Raw genomic sequence first — 13,119 nt, 5'->3', positions numbered from 1 at the left:
AGTGTGAGCAGTACCATAACCAGTGAACAGCATTGTGACCAGCACCATAAACAGTAACCAGCTGTGTAACCCGTAACCAACACCTTTACCAGTAACCAGGAGCTTAACCAACAATTACAGTGTAAGTGACAACATAACCACTAATGAGCAGTGTTACTATAGTAACCAGCAATGTAACCAGCGGAGTTACCAGCTCAGTAACCAGTAGTCAGCAGAGTGACCAGCTCCGTAACCAGTAGTCAGCGGGATGACTAGCTCAATAACCAGAAGTCAGTGGAGTGACCAGCTCAGTAACCAGTAATCAGCGGAGTGACCAGCTCAGTAACCAGTAATCAGCGGAGTGACCAGCTCAGTAACCAGTAGTGAGCGGAGTGACCAGCTCAGTAACCAGTAGTGAGCGGAGTGACCAGCTCAGTAACCAGTAATCAGCGGAGTGACCAGCTCAGTAACCAATAATCAGCGGAGTGACCAGCTCAGTAACCAGTAATCTGCAGAGTGACCAGCTCAGTAACCAGTAATCAGCGGACTGACCAGCTCAGTAACCAGTAGTCAGCGGAGTGACCAGCTCAGTAACCAGTAGTCAGCGGAGTGACAGCTCAGTAACCAGTAATCAGCGGAGTGACCATCTCAGTAACCAGTAACCAGCAGAGTGACCAGCTCAGTAACCAGTAGTCAGCGGAGTGACAGCTCAGTAACCAGTAATAGCGGAGTGACCATCTCAGTAACCAGTAACCAGCAGAGTGACCAGCTCAGTAACCAGTAGTCAGCGGAGTGGCAGCTCAGTAACCAGTAGTCAGCGGAGTGACCAGCTCAGTAACCAGTAGTCAGCGGAGTGACAGCTCAGTAACCAGTAGTCAGCGGAGTGACCAGCTCAGTAACCAGTAGTCAGCGGAGTGACCAGCTCAGTAACCAGAAGTCAGCGGAGTGACCAGCTCAGTAACCAGTAGTCAGCAGAGTGACAGCTCAGTAACCAGTAGTCAGCGGAGTGACCAGCTCAGTAACCAGTAATCAGCGGAGTGACCAGCTCAGTAACCAGTAATCAGCGGAGTGACCAGCTCAGTAACCAGTAGTCAGCGGAGTGACCAGCTCAGTAACCAGTAATCAGCGGAGTGACCAGCTTGGTAACCAGTAATCAGCGGACTGACCAGCTCAGTAACCAGTAGTCAGCAGAGTGACCAGCTCAGTAACCAGTAATCAGCGGAGTGACCAGCTCAGTAACCAGTAGTCAGCAGAGTGACCAGCTCAGTAACCAGTAATCAGCGGAGTGACCAGCTCAGTAACCAGTAGTCAGCGGGGTGACTAGCTCAATAACCAGAAGTCAGCGGAGTGACCAGCTCAGTAACCAGTAATCAGCGGAATGACCAGCTCAGTAACCAGTAATCAGCGGAGTGACCAGCTCAGTAACCAGTAGTCAGCGGAGTGACCAGCTCAGTAACCAGTAATCAGCGGAGTGACCAGCTCAGTAACCAGTAATCAGCGGAGTGACCAGCTCAGTAACCAGTAGTCAGCGGAGTGACCAGCTCAGTAACCAGTAATCAGCGGAGTGACCAGCTCAGTAACCAGTAGTCAGCAGAGTGACCAGCTCAGTAACCAGTAATCAGTGGAGTGACCAGCTCAGTAACCAGTAGTCAGCGGAGTGACCAGCTCAGTAACCAGTAGTCAGCGGAGTGACCAGCTCAGTAACCAGTAGTCAGCGGAGTGACCAGCTCAGTAACCAGTAATCAGTGGAGTGACCAGCTCAGTTACCAGTAGTCAGCGGAGTGACCAGCTCAGTAACCAGTAGTCAGCGGAGTGACCAGCTCAGTAACCAGTAATCAGCAGAGTGACCCGCTCAGTAACCAGTAATCAGCGGACTGACCAGCTCAGTAACCAGTAGTCAGCGGAGTGACCAGCTCAGTAACCAGCAGGGCCGGTGCTAGGGTGTTCGGCGCCCCCTGCAAACTATAAAATTGCGCCCTCCCATATTCCGTTGGCGTGCACCGGGAAAAGGGGTGTGGTCTCACAACTAAGGGGCATGGCCACACAATAGTACCCCCATTTAAAATTACGCCACAATGTAACACAATCTTATTAATCTTATACGTAATGCCCCACCCGTAGTAGTAGCGTCCTTATATGTAATGCACCCCAGTAGTAGTAGCATCCTTATACATAATGCACTCACAGTAGTAGTAGCATCCTTATACATAATGCCCCCCAGTAGTAGTAGCATCCTTATACGTAGTGCCCCCCCAGTAGTAGTAGCATCCTTATACGTAATGCCCCCCCAGTAGTAGTAGCATCCTTATACATAATGCACCCAGAGTAGTAGTAGCATCCTTATACGTAGTGCACCCCCAGTAGTAGACGCGTCCTTATATACGTAATGCCCCCCCCAGTAGTAGAAGCGTCCTTATACATAGTGCACCCCCAGTAGTAGATGCGTCCTTATATACGTAATGCCCCCCCCAGTAGTAGAAGCGTTCTTATACGTAGTGCACCCCCAGTAGTAGAAGCGTCCTTGTACGTAATTCCCCCCTGTAGTAGTAGCGTCCTTATGCATAATGCCCCCCCAGTAGTAGCATCCTTATACGTAATGCCCCTCTAGTAGTGGTAGCATTGTTATACGTAATGCCCCCCGAGTAATAGTAGCGTCCTTATATATAATGCCCCCAAGTAGTAGTAGCGTTCTTATACGTAATGCTCCCCCCAGCAGTAGTAGCGTCCTTATACGTAGTGCACCCCAGTAGTAAAAGCGTCCTTATACGTAATTCCCCATAATAGTAGTATCGTCCATATACGTAATGCCCCACAGTAGTAGTAGCGTCCTTATACATAATGCACCCCCAGTAGTAGCATCCTTATACGTAATGCCCCTCTAGTAGTGGTAGCATTGTTATACGTAATGCCCCCCGAGTAATAGTAGCGTCCTTATATATAATGCCCCCAAGTAGTAGTAGCGTTCTTATACGTAATGCTCCCCCCAGCAGTAGTAGCGTCCTTATACGTAGTGCACCCCAGTAGTAAAAGCGTCCTTATACGTAATTCCCCATAATAGTAGTATCGTCCATATACGTAATGCCCCACAGTAGTAGTAGCGTCCTTATGCATAATGCCCCCCCAGTAGTAGCATCCTTATACGTAATGCCCCTCTAGTAGTGGTAGCATTGTTATACGTAATGCCCCCCGAGTAATAGTAGCGTCCTTATATATAATGCCCCCAAGTAGTAGTAGCGTTCTTATACGTAATGCTCCCCCCAGCAGTAGTAGCGTCCTTATACGTAGTGCACCCCCAGTAGTAAAAGCGTCCTTATACGTAATTCCCCATAATAGTAGTATCGTCCATATACGTAATGCCCCACAGTAGTAGTAGCGTCCTTATACATAATGCACCCCCAGTAGAAGCCTCCTTATATGCAATTCCCCCGTAGTACTAGTAGCGTCCTTATAAGTAATGCCCCCCCCAGCAGTAATAGCGTTGTTACGCGTAATGCCCCCCCTGTAGTAGCGTCCTTATACGTAATGCACCCTCCCAGTAGTAGTAGCGTCCTTGCATGTAATGGCCTCCCCCAGTAGTAGCGTCATTATACGTAATGCCCCCCCCCCAGTACTAGCATCCATAAAGTGCGCGTACGCAGACATACCTCACACACACATACACACCCACCCACCATATGCACACACACACACACACACACACACACACACACACACACACACACACACACACACACACACACACACACACACACACCACTTACCTAAGCCAGTCTCCCTCTGTACTGCAGCCTGGTCAGTGTAGCTCCGCCCCTTCTGTCCCGTTTAGCCCCGCCCCCTTTCGGCCCGTTTAGCCCCCCCCTTCTGTCCCGTACTCAGCCGCTGTCACACGGGGAGGGGAGGCAGGAGGTTTTTGATTCTGCAGGCGCTGCTGCCAGTGACTGTCATACAGTGACAGACACAGCAGCAGCAGCAGCAGCAGGGGGGACAGGACGGCGCAGCAGTGAAGGGATTCAGAGCAGGGAAAGCGCCTCTCTGTCCCAGCGCCTCCCTGCACTGCATCCCTTCGCTGAGCGGGTAGCGCCGGGCCTGGTAACCAGTAGTCAGCGGAGTGACAGCTCAGTAACCAGTAATCAGCGGAGTGACCATCTTAGTAACCAGTAGTCAGCGGAGTGGCAGCTCAGTAACCAGTAGTCAGCGGAGTGACCAGCTCAGTAACCAGTAATCAGCGGAGTGACCAGCTCAGTAACCAGTAATCAGCGGAGTGACCAGCTCAGTAACCAGTAGTCAGCGGAGTGACCAGCTCAGTAACCAGTAGTCAGCGGAGTGACCAGCTCAGTAACCAGTAGTCAGCAGAGTGACCAGCTCAGTAACCAGTAGTCAGCGGAGTGACCAGCTCAGTAACCAGTAATCAGCGGACTGACCAGCTCAGTAACCAGTAATCTGCGGACTGACCAGCTCAGTAACCAGTAGTCAGTGGAGTGACCAGCTCAGTAACCAGTAGTCAGCGGAGTGACCAGCTCAGTAACCAGTAATCAGCGGAGTGACCAGCTCAGTTACCAGTAGTCAGCGGAGTGACCAGCTCAGTTTCCAGTAGTCAGCGGAGTGACCAGCTCAGTAACCAGTAATCAGCAGAGTGACCCGCTCAGTAACCAGTAATCAGCGGACTGACCGGCTCAGTAACCAGTAGTCAGCAGAGTGACAGCTCAGTAATCAGCGGAGTGACCAGCTCAGTAACCAGTAACCAGCAGAGTGACCAGCTCAGTAACCAGTAGTCAGCAGAGTGACAGCTCAGTAACCAGTAGTCAGCGGAGTGACCAGCTCAGTAACCAGTAGTCAGCGGAGTGACCAGCTCAGTTACCACTAGTCAGCGGAGTGACCAGCTCAGTTTCCAGTAGTCAGCGGAGTGACCAGCTCAGTAACCAGTAATCAGCAGAGTGACCCGCTCAGTAACCAGTAATCAGCGGACTGACCGGCTCAGTAACCAGTAGTCAGCAGAGTGACAGCTCAGTAATCAGCGGAGTGACCAGCTCAGTAACCAGTAACCAGCAGAGTGACCAGCTCAGTAACCAGTAGTCAGCAGAGTGACAGCTCAGTAACCAGTAGTCAGCGGAGTGACCAGCTCAGTAACCAGTAGTCAGCGGAGTGACAGCTCAGTAACCAGTAGTCACCGGAGTGACCAGCTCAGTAACCAGTAGCCAGCGGAGTGACCAGCTCAGTAACCAGTAGTCAGCAGAGTGACCAGTTCAGTAACCAGTAGTCAGCGGAGTGACCAGCTCAGTAACCAGTAGTCAGCGGAGTGACAAGCTCAGTAACCAGTAGTCAGCGGAGTGACCAGCTCAGTAACCAGTAGTCAGCGGAGTGACCAGCTCAGTAACCAGTTATCAGCGGTGTGTCCTGCTCAGTAACCAGTAGTCAGCGGAGTGACCAGCTCAGTAACCAGTAGTCAGCGGAGTGACCAGCTCAGTAACCAGTAATCAGCGGTGTGGCCAGCTCAGTAACCAGTAGTCAGCGGAGTGACCAGCTCAGTAACCAGTAGTCAGCAGAGTGACCAGTTCAGTAACCAGTAGTCAGCGGAGTGACCAGCTCAGTAACCAGTAGTCAGCGGAGTGACAAGCTCAGTAACCAGTAGTCAGCGGAGTGACCAGCTCAGTAACCAGTAGTCAGCGGAGTGACCAGCTCAGTAACCAGTTATCAGCGGTGTGTCCTGCTCAGTAACCAGTAGTCAGCGGAGTGACCAGCTCAGTAACCAGTAGTCAGCGGAGTGACCAGCTCAGTAACCAGTAATCAGCGGTGTGGCCAGCTCAGTAACCAGTAGTCAGCGGAGTGACCAGCTCAGTAACCAGTTATCAGCGGTGTGTCCAGCTCAGTAACCAGTAGTCAGCAGAGTGTCCAGCTCAGTAACCAGTAGTGAGCGGAGTGACCAGCTCAGTAACCAGTAGTCAGCGGAGTGTCCAGCTCAGTAACCAGTAGTCAGCGGTGTGTCCAGCTCAGTAACCAGTAGTCAGCGGAGTGACCAGCTCAGTAACCAGTAGTCAGCAGACTGACCAGCTCAGTAACCAGCGGAGTGACCAGCTCAGTAACCAGTAGTCAGCGGTGTGTCCAGCTCAGTAACCAGTAGTCAGCGGAGTGACCAGCTCAGTAACCAGTAGTCAGCGGAGTGACCAGCTCAGTAACCAGTAGTCAGCGGAGTGACAGCTCAGTAACCAGTAACCAGCGGAGTGACAGCTCAGTAACCAGTAACCAGCGATGCACCATAGTGTGACTGTCCAACCTGCAATGTGATGCTCAGGGATCAGGAGACAGAAATACCAGCGTTATATATATATCAGGCGGTCATTACCGAGAGGATGTCTACAAAATACGCCACTTCTGCGCCCACCACGCGGATGTTATTGGACGCCTGTATGTACCCCGTGCGGGATCCTCCGCTCCAGTCCACACTGATGCAGTTGGAGTCTTCAATCTGGAACAGTTTCTGGAGAAAAACAGAGAATAATGACATATACTGTGACACAGCTGGAACGTATTCAGAGATGCTCGCAACCCGCGCACAATGCTGATGGACACATAGGTGAGCGGTTAATTGCAACTGCGCATGCGAAGAAAGTTTGTGTACGCAGCAAGGTGCTGCTGCGACTGAGACGTGCGGCATGGGGACTGGAGCAGTAAAATGGCGGGCGGTGACAGGGGCGTGGCTGGGGGTGGTCTGAAGTGAGCGTGTCATGTGAGTGTCGCAGCGATAGCGGCTGCGTTCCCAGACGCACAGCTGCTTCCACAGAGGCCATCATTGGATGGAGATACAGCACCTGCTGTAGGTGAGCTGCAAGTGTGGATGGTGCACGTGATGGTGCTCCGATGGTGCGTGGCGAGAATCACCGGCGGTGTTACAGTGCGCAGAGATACAGAAAGTGGGCAGCACAGGGCTGGTGCATTCTGGGACACGTTAATACATCAGGGGAAGGCTGATACTAGCAACAGACACTACTACTGACTCAGCAGCGCCCCCTTCTGTATCAGGCCCAAAGTGTTATTGCACTGTATGTAATATCCTCAGTCATATCTGCAGGCTCAGACCCCAGGGACCCCCGCAGTCCGCCCCCTCATACCCTGCATATGTTGGACAGCCAGGTGTTCTCTCCACTTGCAGTAAAGCCATGGATAATGAAGCGGGTTTTCCTGGTGGTACGGAAATTGGATGAGGAGATGGTAGAAGGGGTAGTAACGCTGATCACCTGGGAGGAGAGGAAGAGAGTTAGGATAATAAATACATAGAGGTTCATCTAATGCAGCAGCAGGAAACATACATAGAAACACTTTGTATCCTCAGCACGTCATGTTTGTGTGACTTCCCCATAATGCCCATTATTACAGTATATACAGTATTTGCAGAATCTATTTTTAGCAACTTTAGAGCCAGTAACTGAGCACCTGGGTAACACCATGCTGCGCTGCAGGGGGGCAGATGTAACATGTGCAGAGAGTTAGGTGTAGGAGGGGCGTGTCCTAGCTCAGAGCTACATTGCAGTGAGAATAAAGCTGGCCAGCATGTGTGGGCTACATGCAGAAGCAGCCAGTAGTTACCTTGCCTGCAAAAAAAAAAAAAAAAAAATATATATATATATATATATATATATATAGAACCCAGAAGATGTCCGGCACTCCAATGTAGCTGAAAGCAACCTGTCTGGGTGCCTTTCCAAAAGATGATGCAAAAATATGGTGTCACGGACGGCACTCCAGCATACAAATGAATCCACAAAAGCCATCGATTCCAAAACCAAAGAAGCACTTACAGTTGATTGGCCCAAAGTGCCGGTACTATACACGATACCTAAATTGCATAAAAATGCTGAAAGGCCCCCTGGTCGCCCCATCATTGCGGCCAGGGACTCTCTGTACTACAATATTTCCAAATATCTGGATCATTTTTTGCAGCCTTTAATCACCAAAGAAGCAACTTTTCTCAAGGATACAACTGCATTTATCCTATGGTTACAGCAACTTTCACCACTACCTGCAAAACAGCTCATGTGTACCATCGGCATCGACGTCGTGAGCTTGTATACTTCGATCCCACAAGAACATGGCATAGAGATGGTAAAACGCTTCATCAGTAACCATCCATTATATACAGGGCCTGAAGTGGAATTTTTCATACAACTATTACGATTAACGCTTATGCGGAATTATTTCATCTTTGATGGCAAGTTCTACATCCAACGCTCTGGCTGCGCCATGGGTTCCTGCGTAGCGCCAAGCTTTGCGAATATCTACATGTTTGCGGTAGAAAAAGATTTTTTCTTTATGGATGACACTCGATGTCAGTATATCACCGGGTATACTAGATACATAGACGATATCTGTTTATTCTGGAATGGGACGCCAGAATCATTCCAGGATATGATGCGGGACATCAATGGTCAAGATAGCCCCATCAAATTTACTACAGACAGCAGTTTTGAGAGCATCCACTATCTAGATGTTACTGTAAATCAACAAGATGATCATTCCCTGCATACCACTATGTGCTACAAATCCACAGACCGCAATACGGTGCTACATGCAGCCAGTCATCATCCACCCTCCTTGGTTAAAGGCCTGCCTTTCTCACAGTTTTTGAGAATCATCCGCATCTGCAGTGATCCCACTGACACCATCAAACAAATTGATGCTATGCTGATGAAGTTTCTGGTACGGGGCTATCACCCCAGAGCATTGAAAACAGCTAAACACAAGGCTCTAGCCATATCCAGAGAACAGGCATTACACAAAATTAATCCCAAGGCACGTGATGACCGGATTATATGGACTCAACAATATACTACTTCAAGCAGTACGTTAATGAAAACCGCTAAGGGCATTTGGCCCATCATCTCTGAGGATCGCAGTTTACCAGCTCTCCAGGACACATCCATTTTACCATCATTTTTTCGAGGAAGAAATATTAAGGATGTAGTGGTTCACAATGACATAACACAACACACGGTTAAAACAGCCACCCATTTCATGACCAGGAAGGGTGGCAATTACCGGTGTTTGGGATGCACCACTTGCAGCTTCTTAGAGACAGGCAATACCTTTTCCCATCCCAGGTCTGGCAAGATATTTAACATACAGAATCCAGTAACCTGCACCACGAAATTCGTGGTATATTACATCAAGTGCCCATGTAGTTTGCTATATGTGGGCAAAACTACCAGAAAAATGAAGGAACGCATGACCCAACACAGGTCCAGCATACGTGCAGCCCTTGAAGGAAAGGATTGTGATCAGCCAGTGGCACGCCACTTTAGGGATGCACATCACAACTTGTCTTCAATTAGGTACCGCATTATTGATTGGGTGCCTCTTAATCCCAGAGGTGGCAACAGAGGCCGCATCCTACTGCAAAAAGAAGCAAGGTGGATCCATATTTTACAAACTGTCCAACCATTAGGACTCAATGAATCCCTTGCACTCACCTGTTTTCTATGATTCCAGCAAAATTGGTAGTTCCTTCTATTATATTGTATTTTACAGGATAGTATGTAAATACAGTGCATGCCATAATCAGATGATTTCTGCATATAACATATCGTTACATATTGTTGCATGTTACAGATTCTTTCAGTGTGCTTCCAGTGGCACACAGTTTTTTCCTATAGTTTGCATTGACAGTTATTGCTTTAGTGTAGCGTTACATGCATATTGTCTTAGGGCATCATTTGCCTCCCTCAGGTGATTGACAGCTTTTGTGCCTTATATTAGTGCATTACACTTGGCATGCTGCATATTCATAGCACGTTTGGGTACATGTTATTATGTACAACGACTCAGTGTGACAGATTTTTTGATTATAGCACTAGTAGTCTTTCATCAGAGCATATATCTTTGTGTATGATCCAGGCTTTTTCTTCCGTAGTTTGTTTATTTGGTTTCCATGGTGATGGTTTCACTCCACCCGCCCCGTGCCCCTGTGACGGATCCTGGGCGCCGGCGGCTGCCGATGATGTCATGTGGACTCCGGAGCAGGCGGCTGCGGCGGTTCCCGATACACGTGGTGAGTATACAGTAAGGTATTTAAATGTATGTTTTGTCATTGTTTTTTTTTTTTTTTTTAATATTAAATTTTTATTGAGTTTTCAAACAGCTTACATATACAAATACAATTAAATCGGAGGGTAAAAAGAAAAAAAAAACAAGAGGAGGGGGGGGGGGTAAACATACAAAGCATAACTAATAAAGACATGTGGGGAAGGGAAGGTACGTATCAGGAATATCATGGTACAACAATGGGATGTTAGTATAGTGAGTGGTAGGGGGATTGCATCACTTAGTTAGTCGATGCCAGTGTGTATTGGGGAGCAAAGCACAGCAAGGTCTGGAGTGTCTGCTAGGGCTCTGTTTTGGCCTAGATTTTCCTTATAAAGGGACCATTTAAACCATTTTTTACTTATGGAGGACCTACTTGGAGCCCAGTTGTCCTCTGCTATTTCAAACATATAATGTTGATGGACACTTTTTTCTATCAATGAAATATTGGGAATAACTGCAGACTTCCATTTGGAAGCGATGGCGGCTTTAGTAGCTATGAGGATATGTCCCAAAATATATCTGTCACTGCTGGACATCTCCTTCCCGTAATAGTGAAAGAGTGCTAAGAGAGGATCGGGCACAAGGGCTATTCCCAATATATGGGAAATGAAAAGAAACACTTCAGTCCACAAAGTCCGGATCACCGGGCATAACCAAAAAATGTGCAAAATATCGCCCACCATCCCACAGTTTCTCCAGCAACTAGCGGAGACATCAGGCCAGATTTTATGTAAACGGTCCGGTGTTAAATATACTCTATGGACCAGTTTATAGTACATTTCACTATGGTTTACACATTTAGAGATTCTAAAACAAGACTTAAATATGTATTTCCAGGTATCCTCCGTAAATACTGCTGGGAGGTCTCTTTCCCATTTGGTCTGTGCAGGGAACACCCCATGGTGAGATTTGGATACAATATGTTGATACCATCTAGAAATGCCTCCTCTATTGCCTCTAGGTTTGAGGAGTGACATCAGTATTTTAGGGGGATCAGTATGTGGGGCCCTACTTGGAGAGCAACTCTGAAGCCAATGTCGTAATTGTAAATATTTATGAAAGTCTTGTTTAGGTACCTGAAATTGATCCTGAAGTAAGGAGAAGGGGACTAAGGCTCCATCTCTGAGAACATCTTTCAAAGTGTTAAGACCCAGGGTTCGCCAGTGGTGTAACTGCAAATCTGGGATCAACAGGGCTATAGCATTGAGGGATAGCTCGGGGGAGGGCAGAGCCCCAGGGGGGAGAGACTTTGATACCTCCTTCCATGCCAGTAAGGTTGCGTGCACTGCTGGGCACTCAGCAACTCTGGCTGGGATTGATTTGAAAGGCAACCATAACATGTCTGATAGTGTGTAGGGGAATATTGCTTCCTGTTCCAGGGAAACCCACGGTTTAACATTGCCCTGCGTGAACCAATCCCTAACTTGGGTGAGTATGCAAGCGATATGGTATCTTTCCAGGTCTGGGTATGCTACTCCCCCGGCATCTTTTGGCGCTGTCAACGTTGTCATTGTTTTTTAAGTCTTGATAAAGGAGTACAGCTCCGAAACGTTGACTAACACCAGTGGCTTTTGTGGATTCATTTGTATGCTGGAGTGCCGTCCGTGACACCATATTTATATATATATATATATTTATTTGCATTGCTTTTACTGTAGCATGGTGCAAAAGTAACTTTTTTCTTTTCTTTTTTTTTGCTTTGCTTCTGATCAGAGTAATCTTCGTCTCCTGTCTGCAAGAAATTGCATTTATAAGAGATGATCTTTAAAGAGGCAAAGTAGGGTAAATATATAAATCTGTCCCTGAGAAAGGTAACTATAGAGTGTAAGCTTGCGAGCAGGGCCCTCCTAACTCTATAAATGTCTGTTATTACCGTGGGGGTGATTCAGACCTGATCGCACGCAGGCGTTTTTTTTTCAGTGCTGCGATCAGGTAGTTGCCGCCTACAGGGGGAGGAGGTAGTTGATGTGCAGGGGTGCGATCGCTTGTGCAGAGAGCTGCGCAGTTCAGGACTTACTCAGCCGCTGCGATGATCCGACCAGGACCTGACGTCAGGAATCCTCCCTACAAACGGCCGGGCACGCCTGCATTTTTCCGGACACTCCCTAGAAATGGTCAGTTGACACCCATAAACGGCCTCTTCCTGTCAATCTTTTTGCAATCGCTGGTGCAATCGCTTTCTTAGAAAAAGCCGTCACTGGACGCACCTGTGCATTGCGGTGCATATGCATGCGCGGTTCAGACCCCGATTGCACCGCTGCAAAAAAACTAGCGTGTGATCGGGTCTGAATGAACCCCCCCCCCCCCAAGTCTTGTGTTATCACTGTTGTTTCCAATTGTTTTGTTTTATGTTATCACTGTTTCCAGCTGTAAAGCGCAACGGAATCTGCTGCGCTATATAAGAAACTGTCAATAAATTATAATAAAAAACAGATAACACCCCAATACCTGGATCTGGGGGAGTCTCACCTGGAAGCTGTCCTGGTTATTCCTGGTGTAAAGCAGGAAACGGGTGTTTATTGCCTCTGGGCTCCATGGTAAATTTGCGATGGGGCGTTCTGTAGTTCCTGCCCAGGGTTTGTCATCAGAAAAGCAGCCGAGTCTACCGTAACACACCTCGGCGCCTGCGGAACACGTCACACCCACCATCATTATCTGCTGTACATGTGAGAGCAGGAGCCTGCTTGTGTCATACTCAGTACTGCTGTATTACTCCTGTAGCCCTATGTGCAGTCTCAAATATATTATACAGTAATGTAAGGCTCAACATAAATAGAAATAAAACTGTATATATATATATATATTTATACCTGTCGTCAGTCCGGCACTCCTAATACGATAGGTGATGTTACCCAGGGGCCACCCGTCACATGGTATGGATACAGGAACAGAAAAAACAGCGGCACTCCGGGACTTTAAGACTCGGAAAACTTGTGTATTACAGCATTATAAACAATGCAAGTACCAACGTTTCGGGGCCGTAGCTCCTTTGTCTAGGTGTATAAAACAAAGTGTCCCTGTGACTTCCGGGTTCTGCTGCGTGTGACGTCACACGTCCTCGCGTCA

General features: G+C 48.2%; 1 protein-coding gene across 1 annotated transcript in view; it reads right to left on the bottom strand.

Annotated features, from left to right (window-relative positions):
* LOC135058295 (pancreatic triacylglycerol lipase-like) overlaps positions 1-12,705 on the bottom strand; it is a 58,560-nt gene extending 45,855 nt beyond the window's left edge. Inside the window, exons 1-3 of the mRNA XM_063963820.1 lie at positions 12,523-12,705; positions 7,086-7,211; positions 6,320-6,454 (exon numbers count right to left, since the gene is read on the bottom strand). Coding sequence (XP_063819890.1) covers positions 6,320-6,454; positions 7,086-7,211; positions 12,523-12,705 — 444 coding nt within the window. The remainder of the gene's footprint in view (positions 1-6,319; positions 6,455-7,085; positions 7,212-12,522) is intronic.
* Between the last annotated feature and the right edge of the window lie 414 nt (positions 12,706-13,119).

The sequence above is a fragment of the Pseudophryne corroboree genome, chromosome 3 (genome assembly GCF_028390025.1).
Source record: "Pseudophryne corroboree isolate aPseCor3 chromosome 3, aPseCor3.hap2, whole genome shotgun sequence".
Lineage (NCBI taxonomy): Eukaryota > Metazoa > Chordata > Amphibia > Anura > Myobatrachidae > Pseudophryne > Pseudophryne corroboree.
The sequence above is the reverse complement of the archived record's forward strand: the minus strand, read 5'-3'. Positions and strand labels throughout refer to the sequence as shown.